Source organism: Ambystoma mexicanum, chromosome 3p (genome assembly GCF_040938575.1).
Source record: "Ambystoma mexicanum isolate Mex_15411 chromosome 3p, UKY_AmexF1_1, whole genome shotgun sequence".
In the NCBI taxonomy this organism is placed as follows: domain Eukaryota; kingdom Metazoa; phylum Chordata; class Amphibia; order Caudata; family Ambystomatidae; genus Ambystoma; species Ambystoma mexicanum.
This window is the reverse complement of record NC_090925.1, coordinates 321,162,503-321,188,704: the sequence shown is the minus strand read 5'-3', so window position 1 is coordinate 321,188,704 and position 26,202 is coordinate 321,162,503. Positions and strand designations below refer to the sequence as shown.

At 48.9% G+C, this 26,202-nt stretch overlaps 2 protein-coding genes across 3 annotated transcripts in view; both read right to left on the bottom strand.

The window, feature by feature from the left end:
- Positions 1 to 623: 623 nt before the first annotated feature.
- LOC138580379 (myb-related transcription factor, partner of profilin-like) lies at positions 624 to 2,033 on the bottom strand. The gene is made up of 2 exons (XM_069650884.1): positions 1,506 to 2,033; positions 624 to 1,060 (listed from the first exon to the last, which is right to left on the bottom strand). The coding sequence occupies exons 1-2, from the start codon at positions 1,888 to 1,890 to the stop codon at positions 756 to 758; spliced, it is 690 nt and encodes a 229-aa protein (XP_069506985.1). The 5' UTR covers positions 1,891 to 2,033; the 3' UTR covers positions 624 to 755.
- A 313-nt stretch (positions 2,034 to 2,346) lies between these two features.
- The window catches only part of ARFRP1 (ARF related protein 1), a 377,172-nt gene continuing 353,316 nt past the window's right edge, over positions 2,347 to 26,202 (bottom strand). For both annotated transcript variants that reach the window (XM_069650886.1, XM_069650887.1), the window contains exon 8: positions 2,347 to 5,537. In XM_069650886.1, coding sequence (XP_069506987.1) covers positions 5,450 to 5,537 — 88 coding nt within the window. In that variant the 3' untranslated portion in view covers positions 2,347 to 5,449. The remainder of the gene's footprint in view (positions 5,538 to 26,202) is intronic.

The following is a 26,202-nucleotide window of genomic DNA, read 5'->3' as shown; positions in this document are numbered from 1 at the left end:
CCCCATAATGGACCTCCCCCACCACCCAAACGCACCCACCCCCAACCAAGCGCCAAACCACTAACCCCATAATGGACCTCACCCACCACCCTAACGTACCCACCCCCAACCATGCCCCAAACCACTAACCCATTAATGGACCTCCCCCACCACCCAAACGCACCCACCCCCAACCAGGCGCCAAACCATTAACCCCATAATGGACGTCCCCCACCACCCAAACATACCCACCCCCATATGTCCCAGAATGTCTTGTGGACAGCCATTCCCACATGGCACTATTTACAGGGGCGCTTATGCGCATGAGCGTCCTTGCCAGAGGGTCCAGCCAGCCAACTGGAGCTCCTCCGTGGGCTGGCAGTGATGGAGCTTGATGGGGTGGTGCTGGTGGACGGCACTGGTGGTGTGACTGGTGGCACACATCCAAGAAACGCCTGCTGGGCAACCAACATGGACTCGGCAGTGGTGGATGTCACACTGTTGCCCTCCCGGACATGGTGTGCCAAGGTGACAATGGTCGTGGCAAAAACGTCCAATGGCCCTGGAGAGCCGACGCACCGATGTTGCATTGCTCTCTCGCTGCTGCATCGCCTCCTCCAGCTGCCTTTCCACAAGTTGGGATGGGGTGGCCTGCTGTTCCTCCATCCGCTGCATGCGGGCACTTAGCTCTGCCATGGAGGGTGTTGGTGACCTCATGGGGCTGTGCATTGAGGGGAGCGGGGGGGCTGAACTGCAGGTTGTTGAGGGATGACAGGTCATCCATGTTGTCCCCTCCTCCTGTTCTCTGACTTCGGACTGCATGGCTGGGGCACTGTCGCCACTGGATAAGCCTCCTCCACAGTGCAGACAGCCTGCTGGATGGAATCTGTGGCCATGGTGGGAGTGGCAGCCTGCATGGGGACGGAGACGTCGGCTGGTGCATCCGTCCCAGGTGCAGCTGATGCTGGTGCCTGTGTCCCGGAGATGCCTGCCTCGTCATCCCAGGCAGGAGGGCTGCATTGGCCACGTGCAGGTGTATGTTGTGTCACCTGTTGGGCATTGTCGCTGCCACTTGACATGCCTGTGGGGATACAGAGGGCATGCTGTTAGTTGTGTGGTGGTACTTGATGGGTCCATCACATGCATCACACTGAACGATCTGCGACCACTTGCATGTACACACATTTGACTGTTGATGCACTCGGGGGGGTGTGTGTGTGTGTGTGGTGTGGGTGTGGGTGTGTGTGTGTGTGTGTGTGTGTGTGTGTGTGTCAGCTTGCACTCATTCACGACAGGGGCCATGTATTGGGTGTGTGTTGCTCGTCATCTGGGTGATTGGGGGATCCATTGGGTCACTCCTGCCCTGGCTGGGGGGGGTCATCAGTGGGTCCATTGGGTCACTCCTGTCCAGGCCTCGGGGGGGGGGTCATCAGTGGGTCCATTGGGTCACTCCTGCCCTGGCTGGGGGTCCATTGGGCACTCCTGGCGTCCATTCACACTCATGGCTTTGTACTTTTTGCACTTACCGGCATCAACAGGTGGGCTCACTCCTGCCTCTGCGTCGCCAATGCCGTGTATGCCCTCAAGGTGCAGGACACTGCTGCACCGCTCCTCCCACGACTGCAGTTTCAGTGGGTATGCTGGGCTTCCACCGGTGCCAGTGCTGTGATGGCGGTATGCAGCGATGAGGTTGCGCACTCTGAGCCGGAGGTCATCCCATCTCTTGTGGCAGTCCTTTACGGTGCGTGCTGCTTCAGCCCAGACCTCCTTACAGCTTTGCTGGGTGGCGCGCTGCTGGTCTGCGCTGAAAAGCATTTCGGCATGGTCCACTATATGCTCCACAAGCACTGTGAGCTCTGCCTCACTAAACCTCTGCTTGCGCCGTCTTCTTGCTGGAATCCGGGATGCCATAGTGGTTGATGATTTACACAGCTCAAGGTGGTGATCTGGCCTGTGGTGTGTGAGGATGGCAGTGAATTGTGGTTTAAGTAATGGCTGCCTCTCTGTTTTCGCGGTCACTGTATTTCTGCCTCCGGTGATTCTGTGTCCGTGACGGCGGGGGGCGGTCACGGTTTTTCCACTGCTTTTTGGGGCGGTATGTCCGTGTATGTGGGTGTTTACGTGCCGGCGGTGACACAGTTTCCGCGTTGGTGTTGTTCGCACGACCGACAAGCCGTAATCGGCCGTTCATTCCGCTACCTTGCGGTCGCGGTAATGGTGTCATTGTCACGGGATCACTGGATTCCGGTCCGGCGGACTCGTAATGAGGCCCAATTTCTTTATAAAGTTGCACTCAATCCCTAACCACAAACCCACTGACGTGATATAAATATTTTAAATCAGTAAATGATCAGACCAAAAACAGAATTAATCACATTCATCCAAGAATCAATTTTATCTTTATGTATACCTTAGATTGCAAAATAAAATGCATTACCATTTCTCAGGAAATTCTGTTTCTTCCGAGTAATACCTGCCCCCTCATTGTTGGCACATTCAGGAATTCAGATCAAAAGATAATACGATGAAAAACAAGACAGCAGAGTCCCTCTTGTAGGAAACATGGAAAGGTCAGCCAACGCACTGTTTCTGTGTTCAATGTCCCATATTCTCAATCTTATGTCACAATCTTTCCATTAAAGGACAAAGCATATCTACTCTCCTGCAATGCACTGCAGCATTTGAGCAGGGCATACACAGTGCCCTTCGATCTACTTGGCAGTAGCAGGGCTGTAACTCTAGTTCGCTTCACCTGCCCAAACACAACAGGCTTTTATTCCACAGGGAATCCTAGATTTAGACTTCTAGACAGTGTACTCAGACTGTTAGCATAGCTTATACATAGGGGACAATCAGTACACAGCAGCTACCAATGCTTCTTTGCTACTTGTTTGGTAGGGTATGCCAGTGACTTGAAATGATAGCGAGGTTGCACATCTTTTTTTCACGATGCAGCATTTCAACAGACAACAGTAAAGACATTCTATGGAGTCACTGCTAAAAACATCTGGTTTGTAGATTCAGCCCTTAGCAGCAGGGTCCAGAGGTCCGTAGGTCAGTCGAAAGCAAGGGTTCAAAATAGCTTGTCTGCCCCATTCAGCATGAGTAAAGGAAACATGTCACCATCACAAAGAGTATCATGCAACAGTAGCAAACTTCATGTTGACACCTCTGCAGCCCCACAGCTCACGATTGAACAGACTACAACTTTTGTGGAATGATTTAAAGAGCAAATGGCTTCTATTTCTCAAAACGCAAGCCCATGGGGCCTAGAGTGTGTCCCCAAATGTGCATGCAATTATGGCTCGCAACCAATTTAACTTTAATTTAGTTCACCAACCCTTCTTGAAGCTCCACAAGCTGGTTCACTAATATGTGCATCCTGGCAGATCTACCAACGCCTCTCATCCAGCACATTTAAGGGAATGCCTACTAGTATGGGGGGGCTTTATGTACAAGGCTAGCAACATAACCTTCTGCCTTGTGTTGGTAGACTTAACTTTGGAGCAGTGCAGTCAGTGGGTGGGTCTGCTGACTCCATTCTACAAGGCCTAAGCTCTGAAAACAGTTCTGCCAACTGCATACTGTTCGTTCATAGTTGGTCCTAGAACCTCAGCCTATGACCCTGAACGCCAAAGGTAGGTTGATAACTTTATGTTAGGAGGAGTTTGAATGCTAGGCTGATCATTGCCACACTCTGAAGTTTCAGCTATAAGTGAAGTGCTATAAAAATAAAAATAGTAAAAATTCAATGCACCACCTTGCTGAGCTGAAGTTACAAGGGCAGGTTACTCAGATTCACTGCTTGAGGATGCAGATCAAAAGATGAGCCCAATATTGCAAAACAAAGTTCAAGTTCCAAAGAATGGTCTATTAGCCCCAGCCTTTATAGATAAAACTCCAGGAGAATGAACCTCAAATCTTCCTTCTTGGTCCGATTCTCCAATGACAGGTTTCTGAACTTAACTTTCAAAGGGCAGGACATTACAATTTAATGAGTGGACCAACTGTAACCTCCACCGCTTTAACATCCCAGGGTTTTTACTGCAATCCTCAAATATGAGGCTAGCAGTTAAACGTCATCATCAAAGACTAGACACAGTAACAGCATCTGCTGAGACCAACTCAACTCTAAGAACAGGTGCATTTTCTCCACACTCTGGCGAGGTCCATTACTAAACTCTCAAATGCTAGGTCTATTGATAACACCACCAATCCCAACTTCTCCCACCATGGCTACGACTAACACTACCTCACTGCAGCTAAGATGTATTAACTCCATCATTTAAGGTTAGATGCAACAATTCATGAATAACTACATTGTTTAAGGCTAGGGCAATTATTTCTTCACCACTATAGAGACAGACAGACACACAGGATTTACATTTTTAATACCACCCTCATGCGTTAGTTCTACTGCTTTCAAAACCCCCACCCATGAACCCCGAAAATAGATCCATTAACTGTAAAATCCTCTATCTATGAACATCACTATATAATAGGTGTATTAATAACTCCAGTCTGCCGGGTGATGTTCATTCATTAAAACTACCTCTGGCAGGTATATATACACTACACCCCTAGGTTATCGCTGTGCTTCATACCTGCTCCATTCACTGATCCTTCAAGGATCCGTTTTCTTACCTTCAAATGCTAGGTTTGTCCAAAGCACGACCCTCAAAGACCATCTTTTATTTATACCCCAATGCAGATCTATCACTACATCTTCCGAAGCTTACGCTAGCAATGAAATCCTGCAATCCCTAAACTATTCACCTCAGCCTTCAGAGAATGAGCTAACTACACTGCTGCAGCCCAGTTCTATTAACGGTACTCTAAGGGGATATTTCAACCGACTCCATCCTCCCGGGTGCAATTTCTTACTCCATTCTCCAGATCCAGGATTAGACAAAATTAGACCCTAAAAGCTTCATTATAAGTCTCCAGGCATCACTCAATCTAAAAACAGATTAGAAAGTTGCAAAGAGTTCTGCTTCTCCGCCCCACTGCCCGATGAAGCACATGGAACAGGATTCAAAAGACTAAGAGATGTAGATCTACAAAAATGAATGGGCTAAGACAGCAGCATCCAAAGCAGGTATGGAAATGCCATGTCAGGTTAAAATGCTACAACACAATACAAATACTGGGCAGAATAATGAGGAGTTGGAAAAAGGTGAACTTTCCCAGAAATTATCAACGAAAAAACATTCAGCAGCCTCTGAAAGGTAATGTTCCTTGAAACAAACAGTAAATATTGAAAGCACATTCATTCGAGGAAAAGGTTGCTGCAGATCTCGTGCAAAAACATTCACTGACACGTTCAGTGGCACCCTGACATTGTCTGATTGGGTCATGATCTGTGCTGTAAGGCAGTAGACAGATTGAGGTCACCCGAGAATGTATTTTTTTGGGACAGAGCAGAGTAACTGCAACAGTCTTCCATCTGACAGCTTTGTGAATTCACAACCTATGTGATATCCTTCTGCCGTGGGGGGCGGTGAATATTCCTCACCACGCACTTCACCATCCATTCGATGCCCTCGTTGAGTCCTTGGCTGGAAAGAGAATAAACAAAACAAGTAGTCAAAAAAACAAAGACGTATCAAAGGCCAACCCTGTAGGATGGATGCAGAATGCAACAAAGGAACAAGACACAGAGCCCAGCAATACTGACATGCATACCAAGCACAGTCACAGAATAAGGCATGGCTATCCAAGTTACAGCCCCAAACACTGAGCATCATACACAATCACCCAACCAAGAAATGGCAACCGTTAATGATCCAACATCAGCACTGCACATTTCACAGCAACAGTAGCAGACACAGCAAGTCCAGCAACTGAGTCAGATGCACTCCGTATAAAAACACGGTAACATGTACTCAGGCCAGCAGCCTCTACAGACCAAAATGGGCCCAGAAACACAGTAGACACCACATTACGACAAGACACAAAAACAAAATCCTTGCTTTTATGGAAATCAGTCGTATCCCAGCTATGGTTCCAGAAGGGCCTTTCCTGGAGTCCCAGGTGAAGACACCCTTCAACTACCCTGAAATGGCACCAGTCATGCAGAGCAAGCCAATTGCAACATTCACACGCAACCGTGGCAGACTTAGCCAGTCCATTTAGTCAGATTCCCCAAGTCCTGCAACAACAGACATCAGTCCAGCACAAGGGGCAGACAATAGCTGCAAAAGATCCCAGCATACCGATCCTTACTCCAGAGCCAGTCACATCCACACCAACTATGGTGGCCTGATAAAGGCATCTTATACCCTCTCCCCAGTAATAGCACTAGACATCTCCCACACAGCAACAATGCCACACACCTAGCACAGAAACAAACTGAGCATGCATAGCACACTAACAGTTCCAGGCACAACTAGCTCTTCAAAAGACCCGGGCCACACTCAGACTGGCACCACACACATCCAGGCTGACTGTTAGGAAAGTCTTCTCCTGGACCAACTTTTCCTCCCTATTCTATGGACCCTCACACTTTTAGCTTTCTTTTTACACCTTGTCCTGACTTTTTAAAGTGAAGTGAAGCTGAATCACTCTGCTGGCCTTTTGCCCATTTGGTTTGGGGAATCCGACTAGTCCTTCAGCCTGTCAGTACTGGGAATCTATGCTTCCCTTTTCTTTTGACATCTCATCTATTTTGGGTAACTTTTTAGTATTGCACAATGCATCTTCCAATGCAGTGCAATGAGGATACTCTATCACCTTAGACCAACACTCAAAGGATCGTTTTTAAATGTGCCTAAAGACAAGCTGGTGGCAACAGTTACATTTTTACTGTACTTTCAATTAGCTCTCTCGTGTTTACCGCTTTTGGCTACTAACTGAGGCTAGTGTCCCAACATGGCAGTGCCACACGTTTTTTCCCCTTGTTCTTTGGACATTTTGTTCTTTGGCCTTCTTCCGGCCTTACCATGTCAGGATATTGCTTTTATGGTCTTGCACTTGCCTAGGAAAGACTTGCTTTTCGTGGCTAGTGCAGGCCATGTGTGTTGGAAGCCAGGAAAAGGGTTGGGACCATTTGGTCCTAATCCACAATCTGGGTGCAGCGTGTTTACAGTTTATGCATGAGTTTTCCAACAGTGGTCCCTGATTGTACCACTGCTGTGGTGCATGGGAGGGACAGATCTTCCATTACTAGGGCTGAGTTTCTCTGTTCACCTGGACTTTAGGATAAGAAGACATCTGAAGAGGAGCAAAGTATCCTCTGTGTAGCTGTGCAGATGAAGGAAGACCCGTGGACCTGTCCTGAAGAGGCCTGGCTACCAACTATTGCTGGTGTCCCGGTGGAGCACTGTCATTCCACCTATCTTTGAAGACCCCGGTTGGTGCTTCAACCCCTTGGATTGGTGGAAACAACCAGTTTCAACGTCTTCTTGGTGCCCTGCAGTCTGGAGTCCGCGGAAGCGTTCCTGGGCCATCCAGTGGACTGACCAACTCCAATTTGGGTTCCCCAGATAGAAGTGTTGCTGTATCACGTTTTAATCCAGCCTTCAGCTTGTCCTGCAGGTAGCCTTCCTGCGAGATTTCGGCGTCCCAGCATCAACGGCTCCCGAGATAGGCTTTCTTCAACCGGGACATCTGTGTGCCTGCTGTCGGTGTGCATCAGCGACAATCGCGGAAACTGACTTTCCTGCATCTAGTTGAGGATCCTGAAGAGACCTGCTTTGGTGGCTGCTGCATTGTTCCACGAGTAGAGGTTGTTGCACACAGCTCATGTACCCAACCAGAACTCTTCTTGCACCCGCAGCTCCTGGCCTTCATCGGAGTACGGGTGGTGTGAGAAACCTGAAGGTGTCTCGCCCGCTAGTCCCCCAAGGGATCTGTCATCCAGGTGGCCAGGGCGCGTCCATCGCTTTTGGATCCAGTTCCTGGGGTGGATCAGTGTGGGAGGATAACCTAGATGAGGGGTCTTTTGGGAGTGGGACACTGGATAGAGAGGCGCAGGATCCCCTTCACTCTAACACCTTTTCCCCATCCTACCCCCTTTCCGACACAAACTCTTTCTCACAGACACCTCAATGTGAGAGAAAACAGACTAACACCCAAGCCATATACCTGACATGTCCCAACACGATGGTCAGGCAGAGTCAGACAATTACTGATCATTACACACACCTGACTTCCATCACACTTCCCCACATGGATAAAAGGTGGAGCATGAAAGTACACACTGAGCAAGGCAAAGCACACAAGGAAGCAATAGTTCCAAGATGGCAGTTTAATACGAGGAGAGAGGAGAAAGACGGCAAGACCAGAGAGGGTTGCAAGGAGGGAAGTGCCCTTGACCTTTTCAGAGAAAAAATATATTATTTTCACAAGACTTAGAAAGAAACATAGGACCTGGAATTAAAGCTGAAGAAACCTGCATTGTGTGTCAGAGGTACCCTGCGCTCTCCTGCGTTGATAGCTAAGGTAGAGAGGAGCATTTGCTGCTGTGCAACTGTTCTTGGCTCCTACAACAATGCAGCGCCAGTTAAGTCAGCACAGCCGGTGAGTTGGGGAGACTGATCGCAGACCGGTCTCTGTGTTAGAACCAAGGTTGCATGCAGCAACATTGTATGGAGAAATTGTGTGTGAAGCATATACCGTTTACAGAGTGGTCCAGCGCCACGTTGGTGCTTCTTCGAAAGTCTCAGTTAGGTATCCAACTGAGAGGTGGCAAATGTAAAAAGGAATTGTGAAATTGAAGTGGTCCTGCAACGTGTCAAGCTAAACCCTGTGTGCATTTGAGAGTCTTCGATAGTTAATACGAACTGAAATTGGTCGGAGCCCGGCTGAGGGAGACTAATTGTCTAAGAGGAAGGATCTGAGCCCGGAAGAGGGGGATCCAAAGTAACAATCGTGCAAAAGCAATTTGAGCAGGCTGAGTGGAACCCAGGGTGAATCACCTGAATTGAGTCCTTGTAAGAGGAAAGGAACTTTTTGTTTTGTTTTGGTACTAATCAGGCCCTCTGAATCAAGAGACTGACACGTAAAGAGACTTGGGCACAGAAGGCCCCGATGCTGGTAATGGAACTGTATTCTCGTGTCGAAGAAGCCAGAGCATGTGCTATGCTTGAGTGAACCGCCTTGTCCTCTGCTGAAAACGTGGGAAAGGTAGGTCAACGGCTTGAACATCCCGACATATAATTTTGTGAACACTCCTTTTTTCCATAAACACAACCCTCACTATTTGTATTTAGGGGTAAGGATTGGCAATACGTTTTTAGTATAGGCCCCAGTGTTTTGACGAGACTCAACTAGAACTGCATTAGTATTATTTGATGGTCGTAGCTTGCTCCCATCTGTAGATTTAGGATTAGATAGGCGTTTATCACACCCTTTTTGAAGTTCAATAAACACCCTTGAACTGTGGTCACTTGTGTCTGTCTTACTGTTGATACCATGCCTTTCTTACAGTGGTGTGTAGTAACAATAGTTACTGGGGCCCCTATCATTTAAAAGTTTGTTAAGAACTTTGATTTGTTTTACCATACTTTGGCTTTGCCAACACTTGTTGCAAATGCCCTCAAAAAGCTAGAAAAGCATTTTCTCACTAGTAAAGTCCTTGGACAAACTTTTGGACCAATCTTCAGATCCACAGGACACTCTCCCTAACTTTTTCCCAACTCCTAAAACTATCGGAAATTTGTGAACTTTTGAGCACAAGGCCCAAGTCAATTTAGGGTTGGACTTTACAAGTAAGGGCTACTTTCCCTGTGGACTGTTGGTGTTCTTACTAATTGCTTACCTTCCCTTTCAGGTATTGTGGGGATCAATTGATTATTCTACAATGACAGACTGTTTATATGGTTTTTATTATTAGTATTGTGTGATATTATTACCCGTTCTAAGTCATTTGTATAGTGTGTTCTTTGGCCAATAATACATTTAAGTAATTTTGTACTTAGCGGTCTAAGTGGAATCCTTGATTGCTCATTGTGGACCCCTGACCCCAATCACCTCTCCCGAGACTAAGCCTTGACCACTCTCCATGCTACCTTGATTAGTTTAGCTAAACTACCAGAGTTTCCACTGTTCACTATACCTGGGGTGGCCTCAAACACTGTCCACCAGGCCAGACTTTAGAAATCCATTTTAACACTGACTATAGAGCAATACACATCTACCCCAGCAAGGGCTGCACCACAACATGCCCAGCAATAGTAACAGGTATCCCACATCCAGTATAGAAACAGGAAACAAACCAGAAATGCGCACACAGCATGGTTATAGGGACAAGACTCTATCTTCTACAACAAACGCGATAGAGAAGAACAAATTACCTCTCTGTAATGTTCTTTCGGATTGATTAGTCCTTCCCCATTGATTCCTTGCCTTAGACACATTCTCCAGCATCTGCCGAGTTCGCATACTTTGTTTGGACACCAGGTGATGTAATGCACCTGTTTGGCTGCTTCGCTTGGCGAACAGGATGCTAGATGTGATGTCATGGCCAATATATATGGACCCAGCAGCAACCCCCGATATCAGTTTTATGTTTTTCCCCCCTAGAATTCGACAGCTGAGGACCTTTAGAACACCAAAAGGTGTACAAGCCATCAGTTATATGGGTTGTCACACTCACCTGTGTCTCTGCACGAACGATGGAACACCCCCTTTGACCCAGAGTACACACTTCCCTTGTTCCAACCTGGAGGAGGTGCCTGTCAAATAAAGAGATGCACACTAAGATCTGGGTTAACTTGACCCCTAGGGCTCCCTCCCTTCTCCCTAGGAATATGCTGAGATGTTCCCCAAAGGGCTCACCTTAGTTTTTAGTTGGGTGCGCACTCCATCCTGCTCTCCGCAGGGGCGCGGTTCTATTGGGAGAAATACGTAGTACTACTCACGTAGGTGTGATGGCCAATGTCTGTTTTGCCAATGTTCAGATGCCACGCTGTTCAGGCTTCACAGCGAGTACTGTACAGTTCTAAGTGCCAGTTGCTTCACTAGCAGGGAGTTTCCAAACGGAATCAGGTAAGTGCACCTCGCAAATGGCGTAGTGCTGGGATTTCGAGATTATGATACTGTTCTTATTTGTCTTTCAGATGCTGTCAAGCGTAGACATACCAAAGGTACCTTGGGTAAGTATGCGCAGCGGGATGAACTTTGAAGGCCCGGTGAGTATGCGCGGAGTTGCTGATTTGCACGTCCGGAGAGTGTACGTGGCGTTACTGGTTTATGCGCACCAAGTAATGTTCTTTCTTTTTGCAGGAGTAGACTCATGGGTGCTCACGCTACGAGCCGGGATGCAAGCGCAGCGGGAAGAACCTCGAAGGTCCCGTGAGTATGCGCGGCACTGTTGGTTCACGAGCTCCAAATAATAACTCTTTCTTTGCAGATGCCGATGCAGGTGTAACCTCGTGACTGGACGAAGATTACTGCTCGACGAATGCGCGGTGGAAGATCCGGAGCAGGTAAGCAGAAGCTGAAGCACGCGGACAGATCAGGAGCACGGTGAGTGTGGTGCTGATGCAGTGTACAGAAAGCAACACGAAGCACTGGAGGAACCTGGGGCGTGGCTTATATAGCCAGCCACACCCAAACACTAGAGATCACATGAATTCCCATATACTTCCTTTTTGGCAACAGGAAATGGTAATAATGAACAGGAAGTGACTGAAAATAACAGGAAGTAACTTCCTATAGTTAGCTTAGCATGGTTATCAACTACGGGTGTTTGTGCGTGTACAATCCCAGCCTGGACTCTACCAGCTATGGATGTTTGTGTGTCTATGCCAGGCCTGCCAAGCCTTCACCCAATTTGCCCCAACTACATACCTGGTATTCATGCCAGTCTTCCCCCTCAAACCCCTCCCAATGGTGCGAGTGCGGGTTTCGGCTTGTTAGGATTGTCTCGATGGAACTTTCGCACCAATCGGGGGGGTATGTACATGTGTGCTGGGTTCCCATGATCTTTCCTGTGGTCCATACCCCTTCCAGTCAATCAGGTAATACAGGGTCTTCCGTACAAGTTTAGAGTCCAATATGTTTTTAACTTCATACTCCGGTGCCTCTTCACCAACTTTTATAGGTGTGGGAGATGTGGAGGTCCGGGTTCCCGGGTGTACTGGTTTTAATAGTGACACATGAAATGCCGGATGCATGTGTTGAGGTAACGCTAGTTTCATGGCTGATGGATTAATCACTGCCTCAATAGTATATGGGCCAATATACCTAGGCTGAAACTTCCTGGGACCCTTTAAAGCTATGTGTTTGGATGCCAGCCAAACAGTCTCCCACTTGATAGTCTGGGGCTTTTCGTTGGTGGCTTTTGTGTTTCTTTAGCTAGCTGTAAATTCTTGCTGGCCTCTTTTGCTACTTTGATGATGCTGGTGTGCGGATTCTTTACCGCGGGCATTTCAATGTTCTCAGGTGGGTTGTAAATGGATGTCCTGCGGTTTCGGCCATAAACAGTAAAGAAGGGTGTTGCTTGAGTTGACGAGTGCATTGAATTATTGTAGGCATACTCGGCCATCCATAATACTTCCGTCCAGCTCTGGCTTGTTTGATGTAATAGACAGCACAAATACTGTTCCATGGTCTGGTTCAAGCGCTCGGTTTGACCGTGTGTTTGGGGATGGTGACTAGTGGATAGACAGATCTCCACTCCTGCCAGGGCGCAACCCTTCTTCCAAAAACGTGACACAAATTGGCTGCCTCTGTCAGAGATGATTACGGTGGGAAACCCGTGCAACTTAACACGGTCTAGAAAAACCTGCGCCATGGTCAGAGCTGAAGGAATCCCTTTCAAAGCTATGAAATGAGCCATTTTGGAAAAGAGATCTACTACTACGAGGATGGTATTATAACCAGAGCTGGGAGGTAAGTCAGTGACAAAGTCCATTGATACAGTGTGCCAAGGTGCTGGCGGAACTGTGATTGGCTGAAGGAGGCCTGCCGGTTTTTGTCTGGACGTCTTGTATTGTGCACAAACTTCACAGGTGTCAATGAATGTAGCAATATCCTCTCGCCAAGGTGGCCACCAATAAGATTTGTTTACCTTCCTCATGGTTTTGGCTATACCAGGATGGGCTTCTAACGGTGAGTCGTGGTAGTTGGATAGAACTGCTTGTTGCAGATCCTTTGTTGGGACGAGGAGGCGTTTTCGATAATCTGGTAGTTCGTCATGAATGGTGAATTGCTCTCTCTTCTTGTCCCAAGCCTGTAGGTCCTTTTCAGACATATATCTTTTATGATCGCTTCTTGAAGTGCGTCTAGCGAAGAAGGGCCGATGCAGAAACCCAGAATTTTGTGGCTAGGTATGATGTCCACCGGATTAGGAGCACAATACGCTTCCTCTCCTGTGCCAATGCGGGATAACGCATCCGCTTTTCTGTTCTTTACTCCGGGGCGGTAAGTGATTACAAAGTCCTATTCCATTAAGGATAAGGCCCAACAGAGTTGTCTTGATGACTGAGCCTACGCGGAGCGTAGGTATTGCAAATTTTGATGATCTGTTATTATTGTGATTGTATGTTTTGCTCCAAGTAAGTAGTGTTGCAATTCACTTAGTGCATTCTTGATTGCCAGAAGTTCTTTTTCGGAAACCGCATAGTTTAGCTCTGCCGGGGAAAACTTTCTCGACCAGAAGGTGATGGGATGAAGGCATCCAGTTTTGTGATTTTGCTTTGACAGTACGGCTCCCATGGCGATGCTTGAGGCATCGGTTTCCACTATGTACGGTAAGTCGGGCTGCGGATGTTGTAATAATGGGGCTAAGGTGAACTTTCCCTGGAGAGCTCGAAAGGCCCCTTCCGCCGCTGGTGTCCATTCGAATTTCCGATGTTTACGCAGCAAGGACGTAATTGGGTGCACTAAATGTGAGAATCCTGGTATGAAGCGTCGATAGAAATTTGCGAAACCTAGGAAACTCTGCACTCCTTTTACAGACGTGTGTGAGGACCAAGTGAGGATTGCCTCCACTTTCCGAATGTCCATCTTGATCCCCTGTGGTGTCAGTATATACCCCAGAAACTCTACCTCAGTGACATGGAATGAACACTGAGTTTTGCATACAGATGGTTTTCACGTAGTTTGCGGAGTATAGCTTGTACATGAGTCACATGTTCTTGGAGAGTGGTTGAATAAATCAAGATGTCATCGATATAAATGACTGCACAGACGTCAAGGAGTTCCTGTAACACATCGTTCATAAAATGCTGGAACTCGGCCGGGGCGTTGCAGAGCCCAAACAGCAGGACCTGGTATTCGTACAGACCGTAGCGGGTACGGAACGCTGCCTTCCACTCATCCCCTTTTTTCATGCACACTAGGTGATAGGCGCCACGTTAAGCCTAATTTTGTGAAAATTTTTGCTGGTTTTACCTGGTCTATAAGTACTGGTATCAGAGGTAATGGATACTTATTCTTTATTGTGACTTGATTTAGGGCCCGATAATCGATACAAGTTCTTAAGTCTCCCTCTTTCTTGGGTACAAAGAAAAGTGGGGAGGCGGCGGGCGACTTAGATGGTCTAATAAAACTGTTGGCCAGGTACTGATCCAAATAAGTCCGTAAATGAGTGTTTTCCTCTTCGGTTAACGCGTAAATACGACTGCAAGGTACTTGCGCCCCCGGTAGCAGGTCGATCTGACAATCATAAGCTTGATGCAGTGATAGCGCATTAGCCTGCTCCTTAGCAAACACGTCCTGGAATTCTTGGTATGCCACCAGTAAGGTCCCCACCAAACCTAACCCGGATACACTTTCTTGCGAGGCGGATAATGGGCTACCCTGGGCCCTTTTGTTGTCGTAGCAAGAGACATTCCGTGGGAAAGGTTATGGTTCTCACCAGCCAATCGATTCTTGGGTTGTGCGTCTCTAGCCACGGTATTCAGAGAATCAATTGGAATTGGGGTGCTCCGATGAGGTCAAATTTGATGCCTTCCCTATGACCGTCTTGACAGATCAAAGTGAGATTCGTGGTACAATGTTTTACCGGTCCTGAAAGAAGTTGTGTGCCATCCACAGCTGAGTCCTTACGGTAGAATGACAGACCCAAGGTTTTTGCGGTGTTCACGTCCAAGTAGTTCCCGATTGCCCCACTGTCAATGAAAGCCTTGAGGGCGTGCATTCGGGTGGGTTGTGAAGGGTCTACCAGCACCACAGGGATGCTAAAATGTGAGAAATGAGTGCTCTGTTCTTGGCTCGACAGACCGACCTCTACATCTGCCGGGCATTGGAGTTTTCCGCTTCCGTGTTTTCCTTCCTGTTGTCCAGAACTCCCATTGCCTTCCGTGGTGTTTGACCGTACAGTTCCGAAGGAAGTGACCAGATTGGCCACAGTATAAGCAAAGTTGTTCCTGGCGTCTTCGTTCTCTCTCTGCTTTAGTGAGTGGGCCTCTAAGGACGCCCAATTGCATGGGCTCAGGGTGCGTTTCAAAGGTTTGTCGACTTGAAGCATCTTTCGGTCGGACATATACTGATCCGTTTTCAGATCTGGTTCAGTCGGCCTTGAGATCTTGCAAACTGTGTTCTAGTTGCATAGCTAGATCGGTGTATTCATTGCAATCTTCAGGGGGATTGTGCCAAGACGTCCTTTAATTCTCCTCGCAATCCTCGGTAGAATAATGTAATACGCTTCTCCTAGGGCCAACCTGATTCAGCTATTAGACGATTGAATGTGGCAACATATGAAATGAGATCCTGACCACCCTGCCGCATAGATAGCAGTTCATCATCAAAGGCTTGACCTCGAGTTCCATGAGCAAACAGCTTTTCCAGTTCACCTTGAAAACCTGGGTAATTTCTCAACAAGGGGTCGTCCCTAAGCGCTAACGGGACAGACCAATCTGCAGCATGTCCTCCTAAATAAGAGGACGAAAGCCACTCTGGCCTGGTCATTGGGAAAATAGTCCGGTTTTATTAAGAAGTGCAGGCGGCATTGGTTCATGAATGCTCTGAATTTCTTAGGGTCTCCTGAAAAACGTTCTGGAGGTGCTAGGGGAATATTGCCTGGAAGTAATACTTGAACGGGTGTAACTGCCGGTGCCACAGTGGGCTGTCCCTGAGTGTTTCCGCCTAGTAGGAGTGCTAGGCCGGCTTGGGTTTGTAAGAGCTGCCTAGCCAAGTCGTCTGTTTTTTCCCTATTGACTACCAGTTCACGCCTTAAGGCAATAGTCTCGGAGCGGGCTGCATGCACCTTGGCCCGCAGTTCACCTAACAATAGTGAAAACTGGTCTACCTCTGAGGTTTCCATCGCTCAGGCAGGGTTGTTAAGGACGGCTTTGTGTTCTGTCACTCTCACCTGTGTCTCTGCAGGAGTGATGGAACACCCACCTTTGACCCAGAGTACACACTCCAACCTGGAGGAGGTGCCTGTCAAATAAAGAGATACACTCTAAGATCTGGGTTAACTTGACCCCTACGGCTCCCTCCCTTCTCCCTAGGAATGTGGCGAGATGTTCCCCAAAAGGTTCACCTTAGTTTTTAGTTGGGTGCACACTCCATCCTGCTCTCTGCAGGGGCGCGGTTCTATTGGGAGGAATACGTAGTCCTACTCACGTAGGTGTGATGGCCAATGGCTGTTTTGCCAATGTTCAGATGCCACGCTGTTCAGGCTTCACAGCGAGTACTGTACAGTTCTAAGTGCCAGTTGCTTCACTACCAGGGAGTTTTCAAACAGACTCAGGTAAGTGCGCCTCGCAAGTGGCGTAGCGCTGGGATTGTGAGATAAGAACAGTATCATAACCTTTGCTATTTGTCTTTCAGATGCTGCCAAGCATAGAAATACCAAAAGGTACCTTGGGTAAGCATGCGCAGCAGGATGAACATTGAAGGCCCGGTGAGTATGCGCGGCGTTGCTGATTTGCAGGTCCACAGAGTGTGCGCGGCGTTACTGGTTTATGCGCACCGACTAATGTTCTTCCTTTCTTTTGCAGGAGTAGATTGATGGGCGCTCGCACTACGAGCCGGGATGCAAGCGCAGCGGGAAGAACCTCGAAGGTCCGGTGAGTATGCGCAGCGCTGCTGGTTTGCAAGCTCTAAATAATATCTCCCTTTCTTTGCAGATGCTGATGCAGGTGTAACCTCGTGTCCGAAAGAAGATTGGTGCTCGACTGTTAGGCAGAATCCTGTGCAGTTCCTTTAGGGAGCACTGCAAAAAGATTAAGACTACAGGAGTAAGCAGTAAACCCAATTGGTAGCAGTCTGCACCACCCAGATTTACCTGGTAGCTGTGGCTGAGCAGTCCGACTTCTCCCAAGAAGAGTTAAGCAGTATAAAGAGTATACACATTAGGTACCAAAGTACAGTAGGGCAAACAAACACTGACCAGAGCTTTGTATAAAAGTATAGAGTTATTTATTTAAAAACACACTAGAAGTAATATACCAGCACTCAATCAAAAGCAGGTTAAAACACAGTCAGGTAAAGTATACACACCTACCTTAATAACTATTAGACAAGTCAGGGTTAAAGCACACTATTTGTTAAGACAGATTGAGCGCTTAACCTAGATGGCACTCCAATAGTTTAGGTTAAAAAGGGAGAGAAAAGACAGAGCATAAAATAAATCAGTTCCCAACACTTTTTAAGAGTTAGAGCAAAGGGAAGAAAGGCAGGTTATACTGTAGGGCCAAAGTTCATAGGCCAGGCCCACTTTAAGTGGAGAAGCAAAAATGTGCCCAGGATCACACGGTTTAAAGTGCACTAAAAGTCTTTGCAGAGTGTCAAAAAGAAGTTGAAATAGTACAATTTCAAAGTTTAGCAGGTCTGGGGCCAACCCAGTATAGAGGTCAAGGATTTAGGGGACACCTTGAGCACTCTGTAGAAAGGGAGGCCAGCAGGACACAGTACCTTAAATGGGAAGGAAGCTCCAGCGGGGAGAGTTGTTCCTGGCAGTGGTTGCAGTTCGTTGTTCCAACCAGAGGAAGAGAGGATCTCGCCGTGGAGGAAGTTTGGAGTCGTTGCACTGCACAGGGATGAAACCAGCCGCGGAGTTCCCGATTAAAAGGTGCAGTCCTTTTATTCGCGGTCAAAAGTGGTGAGCTTGGCAATCCGGCCGCCGGGGTGCTTGGCACGGGCGATTCGACCAAGTAACGCTTCTGGGAGTGAAAGAAGGCGAACTGGTTGGTCCCACCAGCTCAAAGGGGAGAAGACTCTCCAGCAGAAGATCTTCCCTGTCGTGGGAAAAGTGGTGAGTTTGTTGCAGTAGGGCTTCACCGGTGGTGTCAGGTTGCAGGTGGCTCAGCTGCTTCCTCGTCAGATTCTTAGGTCCTGTGGCAAATTCTGAAGTTCCAGTCCCAAAGGCTGTGCTTTTATGCAGAAAACCCCCCTTTCATCAGCCTAGCTGTCAATCACACATGCTACATGCTAAGTGGTAACCCGGGCGGCTCACCGCTGGGCCAATCAGAGGAGAGTGCGACTTGGGTTACCGAGGCAACTCAGTCCAGGGTGCCTATTCCTCCCCCTCCCTCCACCCCTCCTATGGAACCCAGACAGAGTGGCATCACTTGAGGGCTTCTGTGGAGAAGCCCGCCAAAATAGTGGAACAAAGGGCTCGACCTTGGTCAGAGTCACAGAGACGGACACAAACGCCATTTTGGAACCGAGTTCTGGCAAAAAGACCCAACCGGGGAATTAATTTTAAATAAATAAACCGGTGGCATTTAAAATCAATGGGAAAATCCCATAGAGAATATTCCTAGGGAATATTTTGCGTGGCAACCACTGCCACCAGCCAGAAACTCCACAAGGGGGGACTGGACAGTGCCCCCTTGAAAACAGACCCAGGGGCAAATATATTAACCCCTTCCAGTATTGCCAGACTATGATGGTTTGTACTGGTTCTGTTCACAATTTTGGACTAGTAAAGCCAATGGTGACTTTACATGCCCTGGGAGACAGTAGTCAGTCCCAGGGTATGGAGTGTTACACCTTTCCTGTGATGGCAAATCCGGCGTCATTGGTCTCTGTGTGGAGATGTGTTGCTAGGTAATTCCGATAGGGCAAAAGTGAACTGTTTCAACAGACTAGTTCCACGTTGCCGGCAGAAGCACGTGACTGATCACCTGACGTCTCTTAAGGAATACGCAACACAGCTTCGAGGCGTCGCTTCTGGTGAATGTGATGCTCCGTAAGTTTGCAGAAGATTCTATCCTTATGTTCTAAACCTTGGCAAACTACCTAACTCACTCTCCTGACTCTCATTCTTTCTCCTATAGAATTGTGTCCCGTTTCAAGCTTCCCGCTTCTGTTCCCTCTGTGATTCCCTTGACTTCTCCTGTTCGTTCGAGCCGGGGTTTCGGTTCAAACACCCAATCCGAGTCAGAGAAAGAGTCCGCTTTGCGGAAGTAAGTCCAGATCCTTCATTGATTCTTCTGTTCCTTTCTTGCTTTTGGCCATCTCTAATTATTCTTTCCTTGACAGTGATTTCTCCCCCCTTCGGATTACAACGCTCTCAGCCACCCGGATTGCTCAAGGCGAAAGGTTTACTTCCAGTCACCTCAGTTATTAGTAAGCGCTCTCTCTCTCCCAGATTGTCATTCTCACTCTCTCTCCTTCTCCCACTTACCTGTCATTCTTTCATCCTGTAGGCCTCCTCCCTCATTCTCCACTTTAAGAAGAGTCATCCTTCCGAGAAGTCCAGTTCAAGACCTCCCGAGTCGCCAATCCGAGAAGACCGATCCCAGACGCCCAGGGTTTTTTCCCCCAGAGGGTTTCCCTGGGGTTCGTGTTCCCCATCGCTGGTGTCTACTTCCCAGTCTTAGGGGAGGCAGGGACCTCCGGGTGATTCTTTCTTTCTGCAGTTGATGTTTCAGTCAAGCTAAAGCTCGATCAGGTTAGTGGCTATTCCAAATTGTTCTCGTGTTGGGAATCAAGATAAACCATACTGTGTTATAATCTTAATAACCATAACATGGAGTCTATGTTTGGGGGTCACTATGACACCCCTGTGTTACTGCACTGAGGGTGCTGTGTAACACGCATAGGAAAACAGATGATGCCCTATGGAGTAAAAAGAGGTTACCCCATAGCCCATAAACACATACAAAGTCAAAGGTACATCTCAAATCATGCCTAAGAGTGGGAGGAAAAGAGTATCACTCTTAGCAGGAGAAGAAAAAAAAAAATCCAGCAAAGCTGCTGGGGGACTCACTAGGTTGGAAAATTAGCCTTCAAAGAGAATTCTCCCTAACATCGACGAATGCGCGGTGGAAGATCCGGAGCAGGTAAGCAGAAGCTGAAGCACGCAGACAGATCAGGAGCACGGTGAGTGTGTTGCTGATGCATTTTACAGAAAGCAACACGAAGCACTGGAGGAACCTGGGACATGGCTTATATAGCCAGCCACGCCGAAACACTAGAGAGCACATGAATTCCCATACACTTCCTTTTTGGCAACAGGAAGTGGTAATAATGAACAGGAAGTGACTGAAAATAAAAGGAAGTAACCATGCTAACCTAACTATAGGAAGTTATCAACTAGGGGTGTTTGTGCGTGTACAATCCCAGCCTGAACTCTACCAGCTATGGGTGTTTGTGTGTCTATGACAGGCCTGCCAAGCCTTCACCCAACTTGCCCCAACTACATACCTGGTATTCATGACATGGGGGAAGTTTAGAGGGCAATAATGAGTAATCTGTGGGAGGAAACACTAAACTATCAGAAAGGACATTACTGAGATTTAAGTAATTTGTTTTCTTAGGAATTCCTTCCTTCCACAGAGTCCTAACCTTCAATAGACTCACAAAGGATCTGGAGGAAAGTGTGAAGCTACCACCTACACCAGGAAACTCTGGACAACCACATGGCGGAAGCAGGCGTTCTGACACGAGAAGGAAACCAGCTAGTATTGCTTGGAGTATGTGGGCAGGGAAGCCCTTGTAGGCACAGCCCTTTCTTCTCTACCAGACCAGAACTCTCTAACATGCAGAGGGGAGAACAGTGTTAACAGTTCTGCCTCCATGAGCCCCGGTGCAACCAACAAAAGCTGGTAATCTTTCATAACGTTCCTTGACTAAGAGCCATAGCAGCTAAAAGCCCTCTTGGGGTCCAGACAGTTTGAAAAACCTGAAGGTGTTTCACGACTCTGGCCCCAGGCTCCCTTATTCAGGTGGCTATGGAAGGGCCATCGCTATTGGATCCCGACCCTGGGGGTGGACCAGCAAGGGAGGATCACCTAGGTAGGGGGTCATCAGGGAGTGGGGAGGAGACACTGGAAGGGTAGACATTGTATACCCCATTTCCTGACAGTTATTTACCCCAGGTTGCCTCTATGTTTATGGGATACTACAACTCCCATAACTCCCCTCCTTTCCTTATCAGCCCAACTACTGGGACGAGGAAGACCGAGACTAGGAAGATTACTACTAGTAACATGCACTGGAATTGTCCCACTAATAATGCCAGGCAAGGTTAGGCACTCAGTCCCAATCACAAACACCTGCAACTCATGGACCGTTTCCCAAAATATAAAAGGTGGAGCACAGAAAGACAAAGTGAGGCAGAGGCCAAGAAGGAAGGCAAGCTGGATGGCGAGACGGAGGAGCAGCTGAGAGAGAGCTGCTGAGAACCAGGCAGGGAGATCGGGATGCTGACACACTGTCAGGCTGCAAGCTGAGGCAAGAGAAAGCGTGGTGAGGGAGCCATGTCTCCAAGAATCCGGGGGAGTTCGGAGAAGGTAGCCGCGTGCCTGCCCGGGAGTGTCCGAGGGGCAGGTGGGAAAAACCCTGACCTCAATGAGTGGACAACTGAAGGACGAGCGAAACCAATCACAGCCAGTGAGTTTAAAGAAAGGGAGAGCCTGCACAATTGTGGAAAGCTAAAGTGTTCCACGCAAGGCTATGTGTTGAAGGATAGAGGCATTGAACTGAAAGCTTGATGTATTTAGTGGCGAGAGAGCCGATGAGAACAAGCAATCGAGCGGTGCTGTGTGAGGAGGCACATTGTTAAACGCGTTTGAAAGATGACAGAACAGTGAATAATGAAAGCAAAATGTATTGAAAGCCATTGAAGGAAAGGGCATGAGGGAAAGAGGGTACAAAGATCCTGAAAAAGGCTAAAGTGAAAGTGAACTGCTATTTTTGAGAAACAAGGAACAGAGTGGCCATGGGCCCATCCTAATGAGTCTTTGGCAAGGCAATATTAATAAGGACCCTGGTGTCAGAGTGGTCACGCGTGGGGGTGAGAATACTATGCGGTTGCGAATGTCTCCGACAGGTGAACATTGTGAAAGATAAGTATAAAAGGTTGGGGACGGGAGTTCCCCCCGAGCTTTGTGAAGCAGAGCTGTTTAACTGGAAAATGTCAGCTACGTTTAAAGTGTTTGAAGACAGGCATGGGCAGCCTGTGAAAGTAATTAAGAAGGAACTTTGTGAATACCTGCTTGTTTGAGAATTGTGAAGCCAGGTGAGGGAAGCCAGGAAGAATCCATTGAAGAGAACTGTGATGCGTGTTGAACTGACATTGAAATAGGCGAGGGAAGCCTAACAGATTTATGGAAATCTTTGAACTGTGCAGACTGTCCACCTTGAAGGAACGTTGCAAGAAACCCAGTGAACTGAACTTGGGGAAGGAAGTGGTGGGCCACTTTCATTGCCATTCTGACATTCTTTTGACACGCCCTTTTCTTTTTCATCCATTTTCCCACTCTTAGTTATTGTGAAGTGTGAGGGCAAGAATAGGTTTCTGACACAGACCATTCCATTGTTTGACTGATTGACTTGGATTATTTGATTTTATTTTGATGGTCGAGACTGCTCCCATTATAGCATAAGGAACACGTTACTTACCTGTAACTGTTGTTCTCCAGCATGGGTCTGGCATGGATTCACATACTCATGAATATTCCCCGTCGTCAGGCTGGGAATCCTCGGTAAAGAAAAAAATCAGTATCAGTTTTGTTTCTGATCTGTCTTTCTTAGTAGTAACCAATCACTGGTCTCTGGGTCATACTGCCCCCAGCCAATGACTGCCCTCTCCGTAAGCCCCGCCCCTGGCAGCCATCCTCAGATTTGGTAGCACGTAAAGTGGCAGTATGACCAAGTGAAGAGCCGCAGAGGGGTAGGAGGGAGGGTTCGCATGTGAATCCATGCCAGACCCATGCTGGAGAACAACAGTTACAGGTAAGTAACTTGTACCTTCTCCAGCATGGGGTCTGGCATGGATTCACATGCTCATGAATATAAGAATACATAGCAGTACACACATGCACAAGCACGGGAGGTGGCAAGGCTCAACATTAAGCATTACATAAACTCAACATTAAGCAACTCTTACCTCCTCACCAGGCTCACCTTAAGCGAACAGGTTGCGCAGCACTGCCTGGCCGACTCTGGACTCCTCCCTGGAATCCCGGTCGACACAGTAGAATATCGTGAAGGTGTGCGTCGACCTCCACGTACCAGCCCTGCAGATGTCCAGCAGGGGCACACCAGACAAGAACACCGTGGTAGCAGCGATCGCAGCGATCGATGGTCGAATGGGCTCTCGGACGGCCCGGCAACGGTCGGTTTGCCAACCGGTGACGGTGCATGATGCAGCCGGAGAGCCATCTGGAAATGGAAGTCTTCGAGAGAGCCTTCCCTTGATTTACAGGTCCAAAATTCACAAACAGCTGTGAAGTCTTCCAAAAACTCTTCGTGCGGTCTACGTAGAACTTCAGCGCTCTAGCTACATCCAGCGAGTGCAAAGTCCTCTCGGCCGGCGACAAAGGTGACGGGAAGAAAACTGGTAACACCAAGGGTTCGTTGAGGTGGAAGTCCGACGGCACCTTGGGCATAAAGGAGGGGTGCGTCCTAAGCACCACCCTCATTTCGTGAAAAGTCAAGTATGGGGCTTTGCAGGATAGGGCCTGGATCTCTCCAACTCGTCGTGCGGAGGTGATGGCCACAATCGTGCGGAGGTGATGGCCACAAGAAATGCTGTCTTCCACGACAGGAACTTCAACGGTGCCGAATGCAGAGGCTCGAATGGCGCCCCCATGAGCCTGGTCAGCACCACGTTGAGCTCCCACGCCGGGGCCGGAGCCTTCACCGGCGGGAACGGTCGGACCAGTCCTTTCATGAATTAGTTCACCAGGCGATGAGACCACAGGGATGGCCGTCCTGTAGTTCTGGTGTATCGGGAAATCTCTGCCAAGTGTATCTTGATGGAAGCATGCGCTAGCCCCACCTTGGCCAGCGACAGTAGGTACGGTAGCACTTGAGGGGCCGTAATCCATAGAGGGTTAATCTTCTGTGCACGGCACCAGACAGAGAACCTCTTCCACTTATGTCCATAGCACTTCAGAGTTGAGGACGCCCTGGCCTTTGCAAGAACCTCCTTGCAGTCCGCCGGGATATCGTACCCTCCAAACTCTAGTGCTGCAGGAGCCAGGCCTGCAAGTTTAGTGACTCCGGGTCGTGATGAAGAATGGCGCCGCCTTCTCTGGAGAGAAGATCTGCGTCCGATGCCAGCTTGACTGGTGGGGACGCTGACAAGTCCAGAAGGTCCGGGAACCAGATCTGTCTCGGCCACGCTGTTGCGACGAGGATCATCCTGCACCGGGACCCCTTGAGTTGGTTGATGAGTCTGAGCAGCAACGGAGGGAATGCATACAGGAACAGGCCGTCCCAGGGGAACGTCCCAGGGGAACGAGAAAGCATCGCCCATGCTCCTCTGCTGGGGAAACCTGCTGGCGAACCTCTGGCACTTGGAGTTCGTCGCAAACAGGTCGATTTGGAGTTTGCCCCATCGCTGGAAGAGTCGATCCACTTGATCCAGGTGTAGTTCCCACTCGTGGCACGAGTGCAGCTCCCTGCTGAGTGAGTCGGCGATGGTGTTTTTTATCCCTGCCAGATGAAAAAGGTACCAGAAACATCCCCTGGGCAAGGGCCCAATGCCACAGGTCCTGGGCTTCCTTGGGCTTCCTTGGATAGGGCTGGGGATCTGGTTCCTCCCTGCTTCCGGATGTAGAAAATCGCGGTGGTGGTGTCGGTGAAGATCCTCACCACCTTGCCCTTGAGGGACAGGAGGAATGACCTGAGGCCCCAAAACACTGCTCGGAGCTCCAGTATGTTGATGTGGAGCGGCCTCTCCTCCGGGAGCCAAAGGCCTCTTGCATGAAGATCTCCAGGGAGGCATCCGTCGTCACCGTTACCTGGTATGCTGGGGTCTGAAAGTCCATGCCCGCCGCGAGATGCGCGCGGTTGCCCCACCACCGAATTTGCTTGGCGGAAAACCTCATCGAGCGAGATCTTGTCCTCGAAACTGCCTGTCGCTTGCATCCAACGGGCGTCGAGGAATTCCTGTAGTGGACGCATCCGTAGCCTGCACAGGCGCACCAGACAGATGCACGAGGACATCATCCCGAGAAGGGACTTGATGGACCTCACCCTGGCCACGTCCAGACGCTGTACCTTGCCCCTTGCCCAGGATGGCTTGCGTCCTTTCCTCCGACGGGGAGGCCAATCGTGCTACTGTATCGAGTTTGGCCCCCAGAAAAAACGCGACCTGCGACGGCACCAGGTGTGATTTGGGGAAGTTGATGGAGTATCCCAGGTCTGTGAGCAGCCGGACGGTCATCGCTGTGTGTTTGACGGCGAGTTCCCTTGTCCTTGCTCGGATGAGCCAGTCGTCCAGGTAGGGGTAGACGTGGATCCCCTGCAGGCGCAGCCGCGCCGCCACTGGTGCTAGGCACTTGGTGAACACCCTAGGCGTTGACTTCAATCCGAATGGGAGGGCCTTGAACTGGTAGTGCTGCCCTTGGACCACGAACCTGAGAAACCTTCGGTGTCCTCTTAGAATGGGGATGTGAAAGTACGCATCCTCCAAATCCAACGACGATAGGAAATCGCCTTCCTCCAGCTGGCCCAATAGGTGCTGGAGGGTGACCATCCGGAACTTCTGTGCCTTGATGCATTTGTTTAGTCGACGCAGGTCCAGGATGGAACGCCATCCTCCTGTCTTCTTTCTGACGAGGAAGTATCTTGAGTATACCCCGGAGCCCCGGAGTCTCTTTGGGACAAGCTCGATGGCCCCTTTTTTTAGCATTGCCCTTACCTCTAACAGCAGTTGAGGGACGTGGTTTTCCTTCCTGGCCACGGGAGGAATGCGGGGACACTTCTTTAGAAATTCGAGAGTGTGCCCGTGGGCCAGGGCCTCCAGCACCCAACAGTTGGTGGAGATGGACTCCCACACGCTGATGAACTTCGTCAGCCGGCCTCCCACTGGGGTGCTCAATCCTGCTTGGAGGCCGCCTTGGCCTCCTTGGCAACGTTGGCGAG

Coding starts and splice junctions, on each gene's coding strand:
- LOC138580379 (XM_069650884.1), bottom strand. CDS start 1,890: ATGGCATCCCGGATTCCAGCAAGAAGACGGCGCAAGCAGAGGTTTAGT. Junction 1,061..1,505: donor GAGCCCACCTGTTGATGCCG/GTAAGTGCAAAA, acceptor GTATCCCCACAG/GCATGTCAAGTGGCAGCGAC.